At 38.7% G+C, this 13,203-nt stretch overlaps 1 protein-coding gene across 1 annotated transcript in view; it reads left to right on the forward strand.

The window, feature by feature from the left end:
* The window catches only part of Stau2 (staufen double-stranded RNA binding protein 2), a 281,392-nt gene that overhangs the window by 125,590 nt on the left and 142,599 nt on the right, over positions 1-13,203 (forward strand). The window contains exon 11 of the mRNA XM_059253987.1: positions 3,221-3,281. Within this exon, the coding sequence (XP_059109970.1) occupies positions 3,221-3,281 (61 nt within the window). The remainder of the gene's footprint in view (positions 1-3,220; positions 3,282-13,203) is intronic.

The following is a 13,203-nucleotide window of genomic DNA, read 5'->3' on the forward strand; positions in this document are numbered from 1 at the left end:
AAAAATTCATTTGTTTATGTGATAGAGCTTTCAATTCTGTTGTCGTTGTTTTGTTTTATTTAGCTTGGCTAGTCAATGCTTTCTCTCCTTTAAAAAGTATTTGTAATACAAAACATAACATGTTTGCATCTCACTAGATCTTAGATTACGTATATGTTGGTTGTTTTTGTTTGTTTTGTTTTGGTTTGGTTTTCCGAGACAAGGTTTCTCTGTGTAGCTTTGCGCCTTTCCTGGAACTCGCTTTGGAGACCAGGCTGGCCTCGAACTCACTGAGATCCGCCTGCCTCTGCCTCCCAAGTGCTGGGACTAAAGGCGTGCGCCACCACCGCCCGGCCGTATATGTTGTTTTAATTTAGCACATTTATATTGACTTAAAACCAATGAGTACTTATAAAAATATATCAAAATAAGCCACTGTAGAGACATTTATTTGTAAGTTAAGTGAAAAACAAAACAGTATTTCCCTTGAGAAGCCTTTTAATTTATTTTTTGCATACCTCCTATATTAGCAAGTGTTCTCCAGAGAAACAGAACCAGCAGGATGTGTGCATGTGGACACATGCATATGTGTGCGTGTGTGCATGTATGCATGCATATGTGCATGTGTATGTGTGTGTTTGTGCTCTATGGGAAGGCCTAGCAGGCTGGAGACTTGGGAAGCAGTCCCACTTCATTCCATACAGTCTGCTGGAGAATTCCTTCTGAGGGAAATCAGCCTTTTGTTTCGTTGATACCATCAGCTGATTGCATGTGCCTCCATATTTCGGAGGGTAATATGCTTTACCTAAAGGCTCCCAATTTAAATGAACATCTCATCCCAAACATTCTCAGAAATACATCGACTAATGTTTTACTAAATACCTGAACTCTGGCTCAGACAACTTGACATATGAAACTAACCCTCCCACTCACACCTACTAAGTGCCAGACACTTGTAACTGAAGATAACAAGTGGACCGAAACCTGGTCGTTACTCTCAAGCAACTCAGCCATTAAGTGTTGGGAATGAGGTGTTTTGATCATATTACAAGGAGAGAGGGAGGTCGTCAGTCACTGTTTGGATGGAAAAGGGCTTAAAGAATTGTTCACTTAAGACTGAAGCCTAATCTAGTTATGTTCATAAAAAGTAATTCAGAAGTACAGAGAGTGGATTGGAGCTGAGAGGCTGAAAGGGAGAGCAGCAAGGGAGCAAGCGGAGCTGTTCAGCTGTGGAGGATCTGAGCAAAGAAACTGATGCGAGACACCGAGAGGAAGATCCAGGGGTATTTTCGTGTGTATTTGTTAAGATTCAAGTATAGAGAATACGTATGGTGGACACAGAAGGAAAGAACAGCTGCAGAAGGAGCTAGAGAACGACCTGTGCACCAGGCGGTAGTCTGAAGAGCGGTCAGATGGGAGGTGGAGTGTATTGTGCAGTACCAGCTTTTGACCCAGTGTGTCTTCTGGGAGAGCAGAGGTGTTTAGCCACTGAGCTGTTTCTCCAGCCCTAGGTGGTTCTTCCAAACTCTGCTGTTCATCTTGGCGTTTCCTTCCTTTCTTAATTGCACAGTTCACACATATTCATCATATTTATAGTCCCTTTTCATTGGATTCTAATTCTTTTCTACATAAAAAGCTATTAGTGGACCATCGAGGTAGCCCAGTGGTTAGAATGCTTGCCTCGCATGTACATAAGGCCCTGTATTCAGTGGTTGAATATCTGGTGCTTCACATAAAATAAAACAAAAACAACATTACAAAAGAAAAGAAAAAGACAAAAAAAAAAAAGAAAAGAAAACAACCTTAAAGTATAGTTACTCTCTTTTTCTTGACTTAGGAAAACTGCCTATTAGGTGTACAACCTCATACACTTTGGTTTGTATCTTTAGAAGGCAAAATGGTAATAACACCACATCAGATTTTGTGAGGTAGAATGAGGTCATCTATATTCATACAAAACAATTAGCTCATTACCCAATATATCTTGTCTTAAATGTTAGAATTGGTGGTGGTTAATACTGTTGGACTACTTTATTGGACAGTAATTTCTGTTTTGCAAAGATTGTGTTAGAATTTTGTAGTCAAAGGTTACAGCAGTGATCTTGTAGCAGGCTCTCTTTTGAGCTGCCAACCAGCTCCCAAATCATGACATGGAGAATTATTATTAATTATGAATGCTCAGCCTTATCTTATGCTTGTCCCACTAACTCTTATAACATAACTGTTATGTTTCTCTTCATCTTCGTTTTGCCTCGGGGCTTTTTACCTTTCTTTCATTCTGTATGTCCTCCTTTCCTGCTTTCTCTGTGTGTCTGGTGACTGCCTGGCTGGCTCTCTCCTTTCCTCCCTCGTTCTCTCATCTCTTTTTCTCTCCTCTCGAGCACAGATTCCTCTCCTATTTATTCTCTCTGCCTGCCAGCCCCACCTGTCCCTCCAGTGCCTAGCTGTTGGCTGTTCAGCTTTTTATTAGACCAATCAGGTGCCTTAGGCAGGCAAGATGAAACAGCAACACATCTTTACATTGTTAAAGTAATATTCTGCAACGTAAACAAATGTAGCACATCTCTACATAGTTAACGTAATATTCCACAACAAATTCCTCGGGGTAAATGTGGAGACAACAGAAAATTTAAGAAGATAAAGAAATAAAGGAGGAGCGATCTGCTTCCTGGTTTATGTGACACTGCTAGTTTTGGTAACAGTGTCAACCCATTTGTCATGGTTCTTAGTTTCCTGGTTTGTTTTTGTTTTTGTCTTTGCCAGCATGTTTCCCAGCCACCTTAAGATGTATAATGAAAGAGATGAAAAATTCTGTAAAATAATGTTGACTGATTATTTGGTACAATTATATTTTGGTGATACTTAGTAAAGGTTTTTCCAGAATGTACACAATAACATTTCTGTTTTTATTTTGATTTTAGAATAGATGGAGACATTCCTTTGTAAAAATTACTGACCATTTTCTATGTAATACATGTTATATATGACAAGTTCTCTTGATGCCATATAGACTTAAAAACTTATGCTTGAAAACTGAAGCAAGTCAGAAGCAGCAAGCACACTAGAAGTAGACTCCTATGTAGAAAGGGGACAGTGTCCTGTCCACACTAGTTACTCCTGTAGCTGTCACTTCGGGTGACAATAGCCATGGCAGAGATTTTTGGCCTTGCCAAAGTGGTCAGTCAACATTGTTTTAATATGCCTGATTCTATAGATTTCAACAGTTGATTTAATCTTTCAGACAGGGGAAAACAAAGGATGGAGTGGTCCGAAGGCTGGGTTTTCAGAACCAACAAATAACAGTAAGTTCTTATTTCTGTGTTCTATGTAATTGGTGATCATTACTGGTCCTGACGGGTTCTGTGTAGGCCATAGGTGCAGCGCTAAGCATTGTGGGAGGAATAAGAGAGTCACAAATGTTTGCTGTCCTGAAACTGGTGAATAACTGGAAAACTAAAGATGAACACTTAGATCCATTAATCTACATGGTGATAACATTTTAAAAGTTGTCATTCTTATTTAAATAATATTCTTACAAATAATAAAAAAAAATCTAAAAATCAGTTATCTCTTAGTTTTTAACAGTTCCAATTTCTTAGGTATAAAGCAATTTTTATATATTTATAATATGAATTTTTCTTTCTTTTTTTGAACCCAGAGCTTAGTGCGTGGTAGGCAAGCATTCTATCGCTGAGCTTTGGCCCCAGACCTTGTTTATGCTTTTTATTCGTGGTGTATATAATATGTATACATTACATATATAATTATATACCTTATTTATACTGCTTATAGTATAAATAAAATTGTTGCGCTGTTTGCATTTAGCATTGCAACACACATTTTTACATTTTGTTGAACTCTCAGAATTTTTAATGTTTTATTAAGGTTATTAAGCTAGTATTAGATTATAAGTATGAAATTTCACAACTTTGTTCCCCCTGATAGTCAGACACTTAAAAATCACCTTAACTATTTTCAAGGGTATATGACTCAGATACTTTTTTATTGTGCGGACAGTTATTTTTCCCTAAACGTTTTTTAAAGATTTATTTATTTTCATTTTATGTGTATGGGTTTTGCCTGCATGTATTTCTGTGTACCTTGTGCATGGGTGGTGTTCACAGAGGCAAGATGACAATATCAGATCCCCTGGAACTGGCATTATAAGCAGTTGTGAGCTGCCACATGAGGGCTGCGAATCAAAGCAGCATCCCCAGGAAGAGCAGCCAGTGCTCTTAACCACGGAGTTATCTCTCCAACCCCTAGACATTTTTCTCCAGTATCCCACGATGAAAACACTGCTCAGTGGAAGAGCACTTGCCTAGCATGCACCATGCCTAGACTAGATTACCAACATCCCTCCAAACACGCCTCTGAAAGGCATCTGGTTTTTCACTGTAAATCAGTGAATCAGAGCACTGCTCAGTCTTATCTCCTTTTTAACCCTCTTTCATCTGAACACTAATAAAGCTTAAATCTGCACATTGTCATAATGAAGGGTCTGTAGTCTTTGATATTGGCAGTTCATCTTTTGATGAGAGGAAATCAGAAATGATTCTTAAGAAACCATGGTCATAGAATTGAATTCTTGGACTATCAAAAATAACCTCCTTTAAGTAATATTTTAGTGAGATAATAATATTCCTGGGTTACTTTTCTGGGAACAATTTAAATTACCGGACAGGTAAACCTTGGACTATATATATACATGGGAATGATACATGTGGACTGAGCATGTAGCCCTGGGAGAAGTTTGATCAGTTCAGGATGCTTAGTGTTTCTGCTTTATTCCTTTGGTGTTTGGATTTATTTGCTTGCAATTACTTGGGAAGGGGATATATGGACCATTAAATTGATTATAGTTTAATGTAAAGCACTTAGCACACAGCACCTGTTAGTAACCTTGTAATGAATGTTGGTTTTCATACCTTTCCCTTTCTTTTGCCGAGAGGATATAATGCTGTTTACATTGGTCAGAAACCCCATTCTTATGCTTTTATCAGATATTTTTTGCATGCACATTCTGGCCAAAGAATATATAGTTTATTTTTGAAAGTTACGTTTGGCACTGCTTAGTTTTTAAAGAATGTGGACATAATGTATTTGAATATGGAAGACATACATTTATTAATCTGACCCCTTAAATATGAGAGCACACTGTAGGTGACCTGCAATCTGCATTCATTAGGTTGATATTTTGGCCCTTAGAATTACGTAATTTTTTTATTTTATTTTACTTATTTTTATAAAGATCATTTTTTAGAATTTATGTGTATGTGTGCATCTCTGTGAGTAAATGCCGTGCATGTGTGGGTGCCTGTGAAGCTAGAATAGGACATTGGATCTCCTGGACGTGGAGTTGCAGGTGTTTCATAACTAACTGATGTGGTTACTGGGTCCCCAACTTGAGTCATCTGCAAGAACAGCATGTGCTTTTAACTGCTGAGCCATCTCTTCAGCCCCTAGCTTTATTTATTTTAATTTGCTGAGGGTTATTGTACCTCCTTTGCAAGTATAGGTAGAGCTACCACAAAGAGACCAATGAGTTTAAGTGGTCAGAAATGTATAGGCATGCAAATCATTTTTGTTTTATGCATAAAACTAGAAATGATAGAAGTATTTGAAGCCTTCCTAAAGCTGAAGTATTGAATCTTTAGGACCTTCTTTGGTTATTTTTTTTTTTTTCGAGACAGGGTTTCTCTGTGTAGCTTTGCGCCTTTTCTGGAACTCACTTGGTAGCCCAGGCTGGCCTCGAACTCACAGAGATCCGCCTGTCTCTGCCTCCCGAGTGCTGAGATTAAAGGCATGCACCACCACTGCCCGGCCCTTCTTTGGTTATTATGGTTCAAATTGAGATTTGAAATGAGTGTTTTTTCACCTCTTCCCAACTGTGAGACACTGGTAAGGAGGCTGATCTAAAGACTTGAACACTGATGGTCAGACTAGGTTACTGTAGTGACTAAATGTGGCCCAGCTCTGCACAGGATTGCTTCTTGCCTCTGATTGGCACCTCTAATCGGCCTAGAGCCAATGAAAGCTACTTAAACATATTAGCAAAAAGTCTCTGCTCAGGATTAATCACCCGGGCAACAAATCAATTCCTAAAAATTAGTTTAAGTTCAGTTATTATGGTAATGTTTTGACTGACTTCTTGTCTACTTAAGTTCTTGCTATAAGTGACCTATACTCAATGTTAGCATTCTTCAGGAGAAGGTGTGAGCATGAAGGCCAGAAGGCCATGAGAAGACAGAGGTGGCCAGTGCTGACACACCATCTAGCCTTAAGCAACTCTGCTTACATCTTACTACTGTGTTTGCTAAGTGTTATTTATGTGTGCCACTGTGTAAAGTTGGGAATCTTAATTATGTAACAGTCAAGTGATTAGCAGCACTGAATAGCATCTAAAAGAAGTAGTGTTGCTTTGCAAAAACACTAAATGGCTCTCTTCACTATTTTCCTTCTCAAACTCTTCATTACTTCAATTTCTAGCCAACCATTATTCAGAAAAATAATACAAAATTAACTGGGAACCAAATGTACTAGAATTAATAGAGAGTGCAGAATTGGAAAAAGGAAATTTTAATCTGGCACACTGGCACCTAACTATAAGTAGACAAAAAATGTTAATGTACATATGCATTTAATTTTTGTGGTGGGAGATTTTTTTTTTTTAAGATTACAGTCATAAGAAACTGCTAACAATTACAACTAAGAAATAGTTTAAATGATTTTACAAGGGATTGTGATTACATAGCCTGGTTCCTCCGTTTATTTTCTTGGCTTGATTGCCTGAAGCTTGAAAATGTGGACCTAATTTTTGTATGTTCCTCAGGCTTTCTTCATTTACTAAACTTTATCAGAAGGTAGACTGTTCTAAGTGTGTTTTTAACCTTTGAATCGCTGTCATAATTACATTGAAGTACAAGAACACATTACTCTGTAATGTGAAATTTGTGTTAAATTTAGCATAGGGCAATTTTATGCTTGGCACACACATAAAAAGCTGGGTTTTTACAGATGAATGGCTAACAAAGCCTTAAAAAGCTCATGCATTTTAAAGATCTACTGATGGCCCATGGAAAACTTTGTAAAATATTTAGATATAGTTCAGTTGATAATATCTTTTTGTGCTCACATTCCATGTTTCTTATTAATACAGGGTTTTACTTAAAAACAGGTTCATTGTTTCTTAAAGGTGAACTCAGGCTTAATTCAAAATTGGACTAAGCTCAAAGGTGTTCTCTGGAATATGCCATATCCACCCACTAAAAGATTATTTTGAGTCATTTTTTCACATTTTCTGTTAACCTTTAGAACAGTTTTCTTCATCTCTGAGAGGCGTGTAGGTCTTCTTAGTTTGTCAGAGGTGACCAGAGTGGGCCTTTGGCACAGGATCCAGTTCTGACTGGCCTTTCGCTGTCTTAACGGGGTTACCAGTCGCTTGTGTCATCTACACGTCGGATTAAATCCTGTACATCCTGGAGCCAGACGGCCACACCATTCCAGTGACTCCATGGTGGACAGCCAGCTGGCTCCTCACTGTGTGCACTGTTGAGGACCCTGTGTTTCTCTCTTTCTTTTTCATAGTCTTTATACTTTTTTTTTTTTTAATGTAAAGTTTTACTATTTGGAAACACACCACTTTGCGTCTTCTGTTTAGTTTCATTACTTTTTCTTTACTGATTGGTCTGACTAGGGCTTCCAGTACTATTTTTTTTAAGTTTGTTGTTCAAGGATTTCATACATGGTATATTAATGTATTTTGATCAAACCTCTCCTCATCCCCTTCCTTCAGATTCCTCCCCTCTCCCCATGTCACAGCTTGATTCTCCTTGCTGTGATAAAACACTGACACAAACCAACCTGGAGGGGAAAAGGGTTCATTTAATTACAGATGACAGTCCATCATTGAAGGCAGCCAAGACAGGAGCTTGAGGCAGGAGCAGAATAGAAGCCATGGGAAGGCACAGTTTACTGGCTTGCTCTCTATGTCTCCTGTTTCCTTATGCAGTCCAGAACCACCAGCCCAGGGCACTGTTACAATTAGATCAAAGCAAAAACAAAATGTAGCAGTGTAAAAAGCCTAGAATTCAAAGTCTGGTGCTCATTCATGACCTTCTGCACTCCAGAGGGCTTGGGTAGCTCTGCCTGTCCAATGCTGGCACACTCAGCTTGTCTCATGGGCTCAAAGTGGCTCTATTCTGTACCTGCTGCAATTCTTGGTGTTCATTCCAAAGTCTGCCATCTCCAGCATACTGGGGTCTCCATAGCAACTGAGGCTGCCCTTTCACCCATGGTTTCCCCTGGCCTTACACAGCACCAAGCCTCAGCTGCTCTCTGTTGCCCTTTCATGCTCTCAAAACCAGTACCATCTGGGAGACTCTTACACATGACCAGGTTCTGCTTCCAGTTTGAGATGCAGTCTTGGTCCTCCACTGGACCGCAGCTTGTGTGTGTTGGCCCTAAGGAAATAATTCACAGGTTTTGCCTCCATAATGCTGGTCTCTTGTTAGTCACAGCTGATTTTTCAGCCAGCCAGCCAGAAACCACAGATTCTTAAGATTCTTAAATCAGGTATATCACGCGAATGGCCCTGATTGATGAGTCTTTGCTTCCCTCTGAAACTTTACAAATGAGACCTCCATCATGGCATTTCTCTCAACACTCTTATCTTCTAAGCTCCCACCAAACAGCCCATTAAGTTTTGAGCACTCAATGGCTTTTCCAGCCCAAAGTTCCAAACCCATTCGCATTCTTCCCCCAAACAACACCATCAAGTCTATCACTCTCTGGTACCAACTTCAGGCCTAGTTAGGTTTCTGTTGCTGTGATAAAACATTCTGACCAAACCTGACTTAAAGAATTTACACATCCTGATCACAGCCCATCATCTGAGGATGTCAGAGCAGGAACTCAAGTGGTAGCAAGGGCAGGAACCATGGAAAAAGCTCAGGCTCACATTCAGCTCCCTCTCTTATAATTCCCAAGACGAGTGTCCAGGATCGGACCACCCACATCAATCATGAATAAGAAACGCCCCTCAGACATGCCCCTAGGTGAATCTAATGGAGGCAGTTCTTCCTTGGAGATTCCCTCTTCCCAGATATGTCTGAGTTTGTGTCAGATGACAAAACTAATAAGCAACAGATTTTAAATAAGGAAAATTTTAAATTCAAAAACCACGCAGTGGGGGTGGGGTGGATTTGCCCCTGCTTTTGACCTCAGTTGCCCAGTTTCTGTCCTGACTTTCAGGTAACTCATTGCAGGTTCTTATACATTGTTTTAGAATTTTCTTACACATATGTAAGCAGATGTAAATATTCAGTCTTCTAGTTTCTCAGATTTATTTTTTAAAAGGATTTTCTTTTTTTATATAATGTGTTATATCCTGCAGATTCTTTCATACATTTATACATATATATGGATTTGTTGCCATTTAATTGGTGGACATTTAGATTGTTTACAGTATTTTTGTCATAAATAACATGTAGGCAGAGTTTATTGTCAGGACTGCAGATCAGCTCTGTCCAGCCAGCTGCTCTGAAATAACCACAGAGAGACTTAATATTAATTATAAATGCTCAGCTGATAACTTAGGCTTGTTTTTAGCTAGCTCTTATAACTTAAATTTATTCATTTCTATTAATTTGTGTGCTGTCCCAAGGGTCATTTACCTCATCTGAGTACTTCCCATCCTTCTTGCTATGCTTCCCATGGCGTCTCCTCACAACTCCTCCCTTCTCCCCAGCATTCTCTCTGCCCCCAAAATCCTCCCTAGCCATTGGCCAATCAGCTTTTTATTACCAATGAGTCTTCAAAGTATACAGAAATATTATTCCACAGCATTTCACCCTTTTTGTCTAATTAAAAAGGAAGGTTTTAACTTTAATGTAGTAAAATTATATACAGCAAAAATAATTGTCCAATAAAAATTACAGTTACAATATCCAGTCCATTTGTGTTTGGCAAAATAAAGAAAATATTCTATCAGCTGTCCTCTCCTAAAAAGTCCAGAGTTTCATACCTAATTTACTTTCTACCATGATTAGGGAGAACTGTAACTATAACTGTCTAGTCTTCAACCCCATCAAAGACTGAGTAAACAGGAATTGTAGAGCAAGCAACTTCCAAAATTAAGAGATGACAGAAACAGCCGGCTGCCTGGACAGTCACCCTAGGTTCTTTTGTAACATTGGGACATCCAACTTTGGCCTAGTAATCTGACAGACATTTTTGAAAATCAGGGAATTTTGAAGGACTGTTCTACCTTGTCTTGGCAAAGTTTGGCAGTTGCCTTTTTTTTTTTTTTCATCTTGCTGGTCCAGTTTGGACAGAAACTGTCAGCAATTGAGGCAAGGGCAGGTTTTTTTTTGCCTGAATGGCTAGCTTTTGCCATATTGAAAACAAACTCCATATGGAGTTTCTTTGATGCCCATCTTTTTTGAAGCAAATTGGTGCTGGCAGCAGCAGATGTCATGAAAAGATGTCATGAGAGCCTTAGGTTATTAAACATTAAATGCTATATTCTGTAGGTCTTTGAAGTGTTTGAAGACCATCTGTTTATCTAAATATATTGTATATGACCTTGAAAACATACCTAACATGACTATAAGTTTGACTATTATAGATGACTATGAATCTGTATTTCTTATTTATACATTACATTTTTAAATGAGCTGCATAATCACAATGCCCCAAACAAAAATAGAAACATACATACAGTGTAACAGAATTAACTTTAAATTTGTATCAGTATACCAAAATCCATACCAATGTAAAATATTTTGAGGTAAATAGTTGTTTTTTGGATTAAAGTAGATTCAATAATCTACCCTTTTTTCCTGTCCTTCCTATATCATATCCCCTTTTTTCTTCTTTAAAAAGAGATCTTTGCATTTAATTCTTTTTTTTTTTAAAAGATTTATTTATTTACTATGTATACAGCATGTATGACTGCAGGCCAGAAGAGGGCACCAGATCTCATTACAGATGGTTGTGAGCCACCATGTGGTTGCTGGGAATTGAACTCAGGACCTCTGGAAGAGCAGTCAGTGCTCTTAACCTCTGAGCCATCTCTCCAGCCCCTGCATTTAATTCTTTTGTTTAGTTTTTTTTTTTTTCTGACCAAGAACAACTTACAACCAATCCCCCTTAAATGTCAACAAGCATCCATAACCCACTTTTTAGGAATGTGGGCGTTGTTTTTCCTATACTGCTTCCTGTTTTCTGGGGGCACTGCATCTTTGGAGGAACCTTGAGACAATCAGGATAATTGTTAAGTCTTGTCTGGAGTAGTCTGTGAGGCTGGACCATCTCAGCCAGCAGGTTTGAAGCTGTTTTGAATGCTAGATCACCTGGACCATCTGTTTTTATTGGTGTCTGGTCCCCTTGCTCTAAAAATACATAAACTTTTAAAGGTAACGTACTTGTTTGCATTAATACAAGTATAGGCTGTGCATTGCACACAAATCAGTCAAAGATGATTTTTTGTTTTTTGAGCTGGTAAAATATATGATACATGTTTTGTAGTTTTCTAGGTATATTTCTTTATGTCTGTAGCCAGGATTTTCAGGTGGTCTTCCCCAATCCAGTTTCATACCAACCTGGAATTAATCCACAGCTTCTCATTTCCTGTGGAAATAAAAGCATAACCTCTTCCCCAAAGTAACATTATCTTTTGAATTCCATTTTGAAGTCAAGAATATATAGGTTGGTTTAATCCCACAGTTTTCATAATCCAATATGTCTTAGCAGCTGTTGTTCCTTTATTAGCAATCAGAGACAACCCAATAACATACAGAATCCAGACTCTCTGTATTTCCCATTTTTACATGGCTTATTTTATTTTTATTACTTTATTCCCTTTTTAAGGACTTTATTATTTTTAAACTATTTTTTATTCTATGATTGTATACATACTTTCTCTTATCTCTCCCAAGCCTATGTATATTTTTAAACACACTGTAACCCATTTAGAAGTTTTTCTCTGTCTGGATCTGTCTTTACTGAGCATCTATATTGTTTTCTGATTGTATGAGATGGATCTTAAACTGCTATGTCAACTGTTAGCACTGTTCAGCTTAGTGAATGGCACTAGCTGGCGCACGGCAGCTGGCGACTGGCGCCGCCCTACAGGCAGCTGCTGGGAGATGCATGTCTGTGTCTGGTTTTGTGTGTTTAGGACTTTTTAAAAAGCTTTCTCAGGTCTTATTGTGGATGTAGGTGCCCCATGTTGGGCATCATTTGTAGGCAGAGTTTTTCTGTCTCACTGTCTACTCCCCAAATAACCACCCAGAGACTTCTTAGTAATTATAATAGCTCGGCCAATAGATTATGCTTGTTACTAACTACCTCTTACAACTTAAATTAACCCATATTTCTTATCTACCCTCTGCCACGTGACAGTACCTTCTTTCAGCACGGTATGTTCATCTGCTTCATCTGCCTCTCGCTCAACACTCCTCAGACTCCACCCTTCTTCTTTCCAGCATCCTCCTCGTCTGGCTCCTCCGCCCAATTTCTTCCTGCCCAGCTGTAGGCCAGTCAGCTCTTTATTAACCAATGAGAATAATACATATTTATAGTGTGCAAAGATAGTTCCTCAGCATTTCCCCCTTTTGTCTAATTAAAATGGAAGGTTTTTAACATAGTAAAATTATATACAATAAGAACAATTATCAGGTAAGAATTACATTGACAATGTCCAGTTCATTTGCATTTGGCAAATTCAGAGAAAATACTTCATTATCTCTCCTATCTTGGTGAATCCAAAGTTTTTTTAGCATGATGACTTCATATACAAATTACATGTGTGCTCGTGTATTTGGAGGTAAATTTCTATAACTGGAGTTATTATCTTAATGAGTAGTGTACTTTTGTGTGCTCATGTACCCTTAGCTCCAGGAAGCAACTGGGAAACCATCCCTGAACTTCTGGGCTCACTGAGGCTCTTAGGAAGCAGCCAGTGATTCGACCCACTTATTTGCTACCCCAGGAAACAGTTGGATAGCACTCTCCTTTCCAGCTTTAGGACACTGCAAGGTACCCTGCCTTGAGTAACTTGGTCTAGAGAGTCTGTTCTTTCCCCTATGACCAACAACACCGGATAGCAATTGATTGGGCGTTCCATACCACAGACTCCAAGAAGCAACTAGGTGGCCCTGCCCATCCAACTATGACCCTCAGAAGCAATTGAAAAGATCATTCTAAAACCCTGGGCCCACT

The sequence above is a fragment of the Peromyscus eremicus genome, chromosome 2 (assembly GCF_949786415.1).
Source record: "Peromyscus eremicus chromosome 2, PerEre_H2_v1, whole genome shotgun sequence".
NCBI classification, from domain to species: domain Eukaryota; kingdom Metazoa; phylum Chordata; class Mammalia; order Rodentia; family Cricetidae; genus Peromyscus; species Peromyscus eremicus.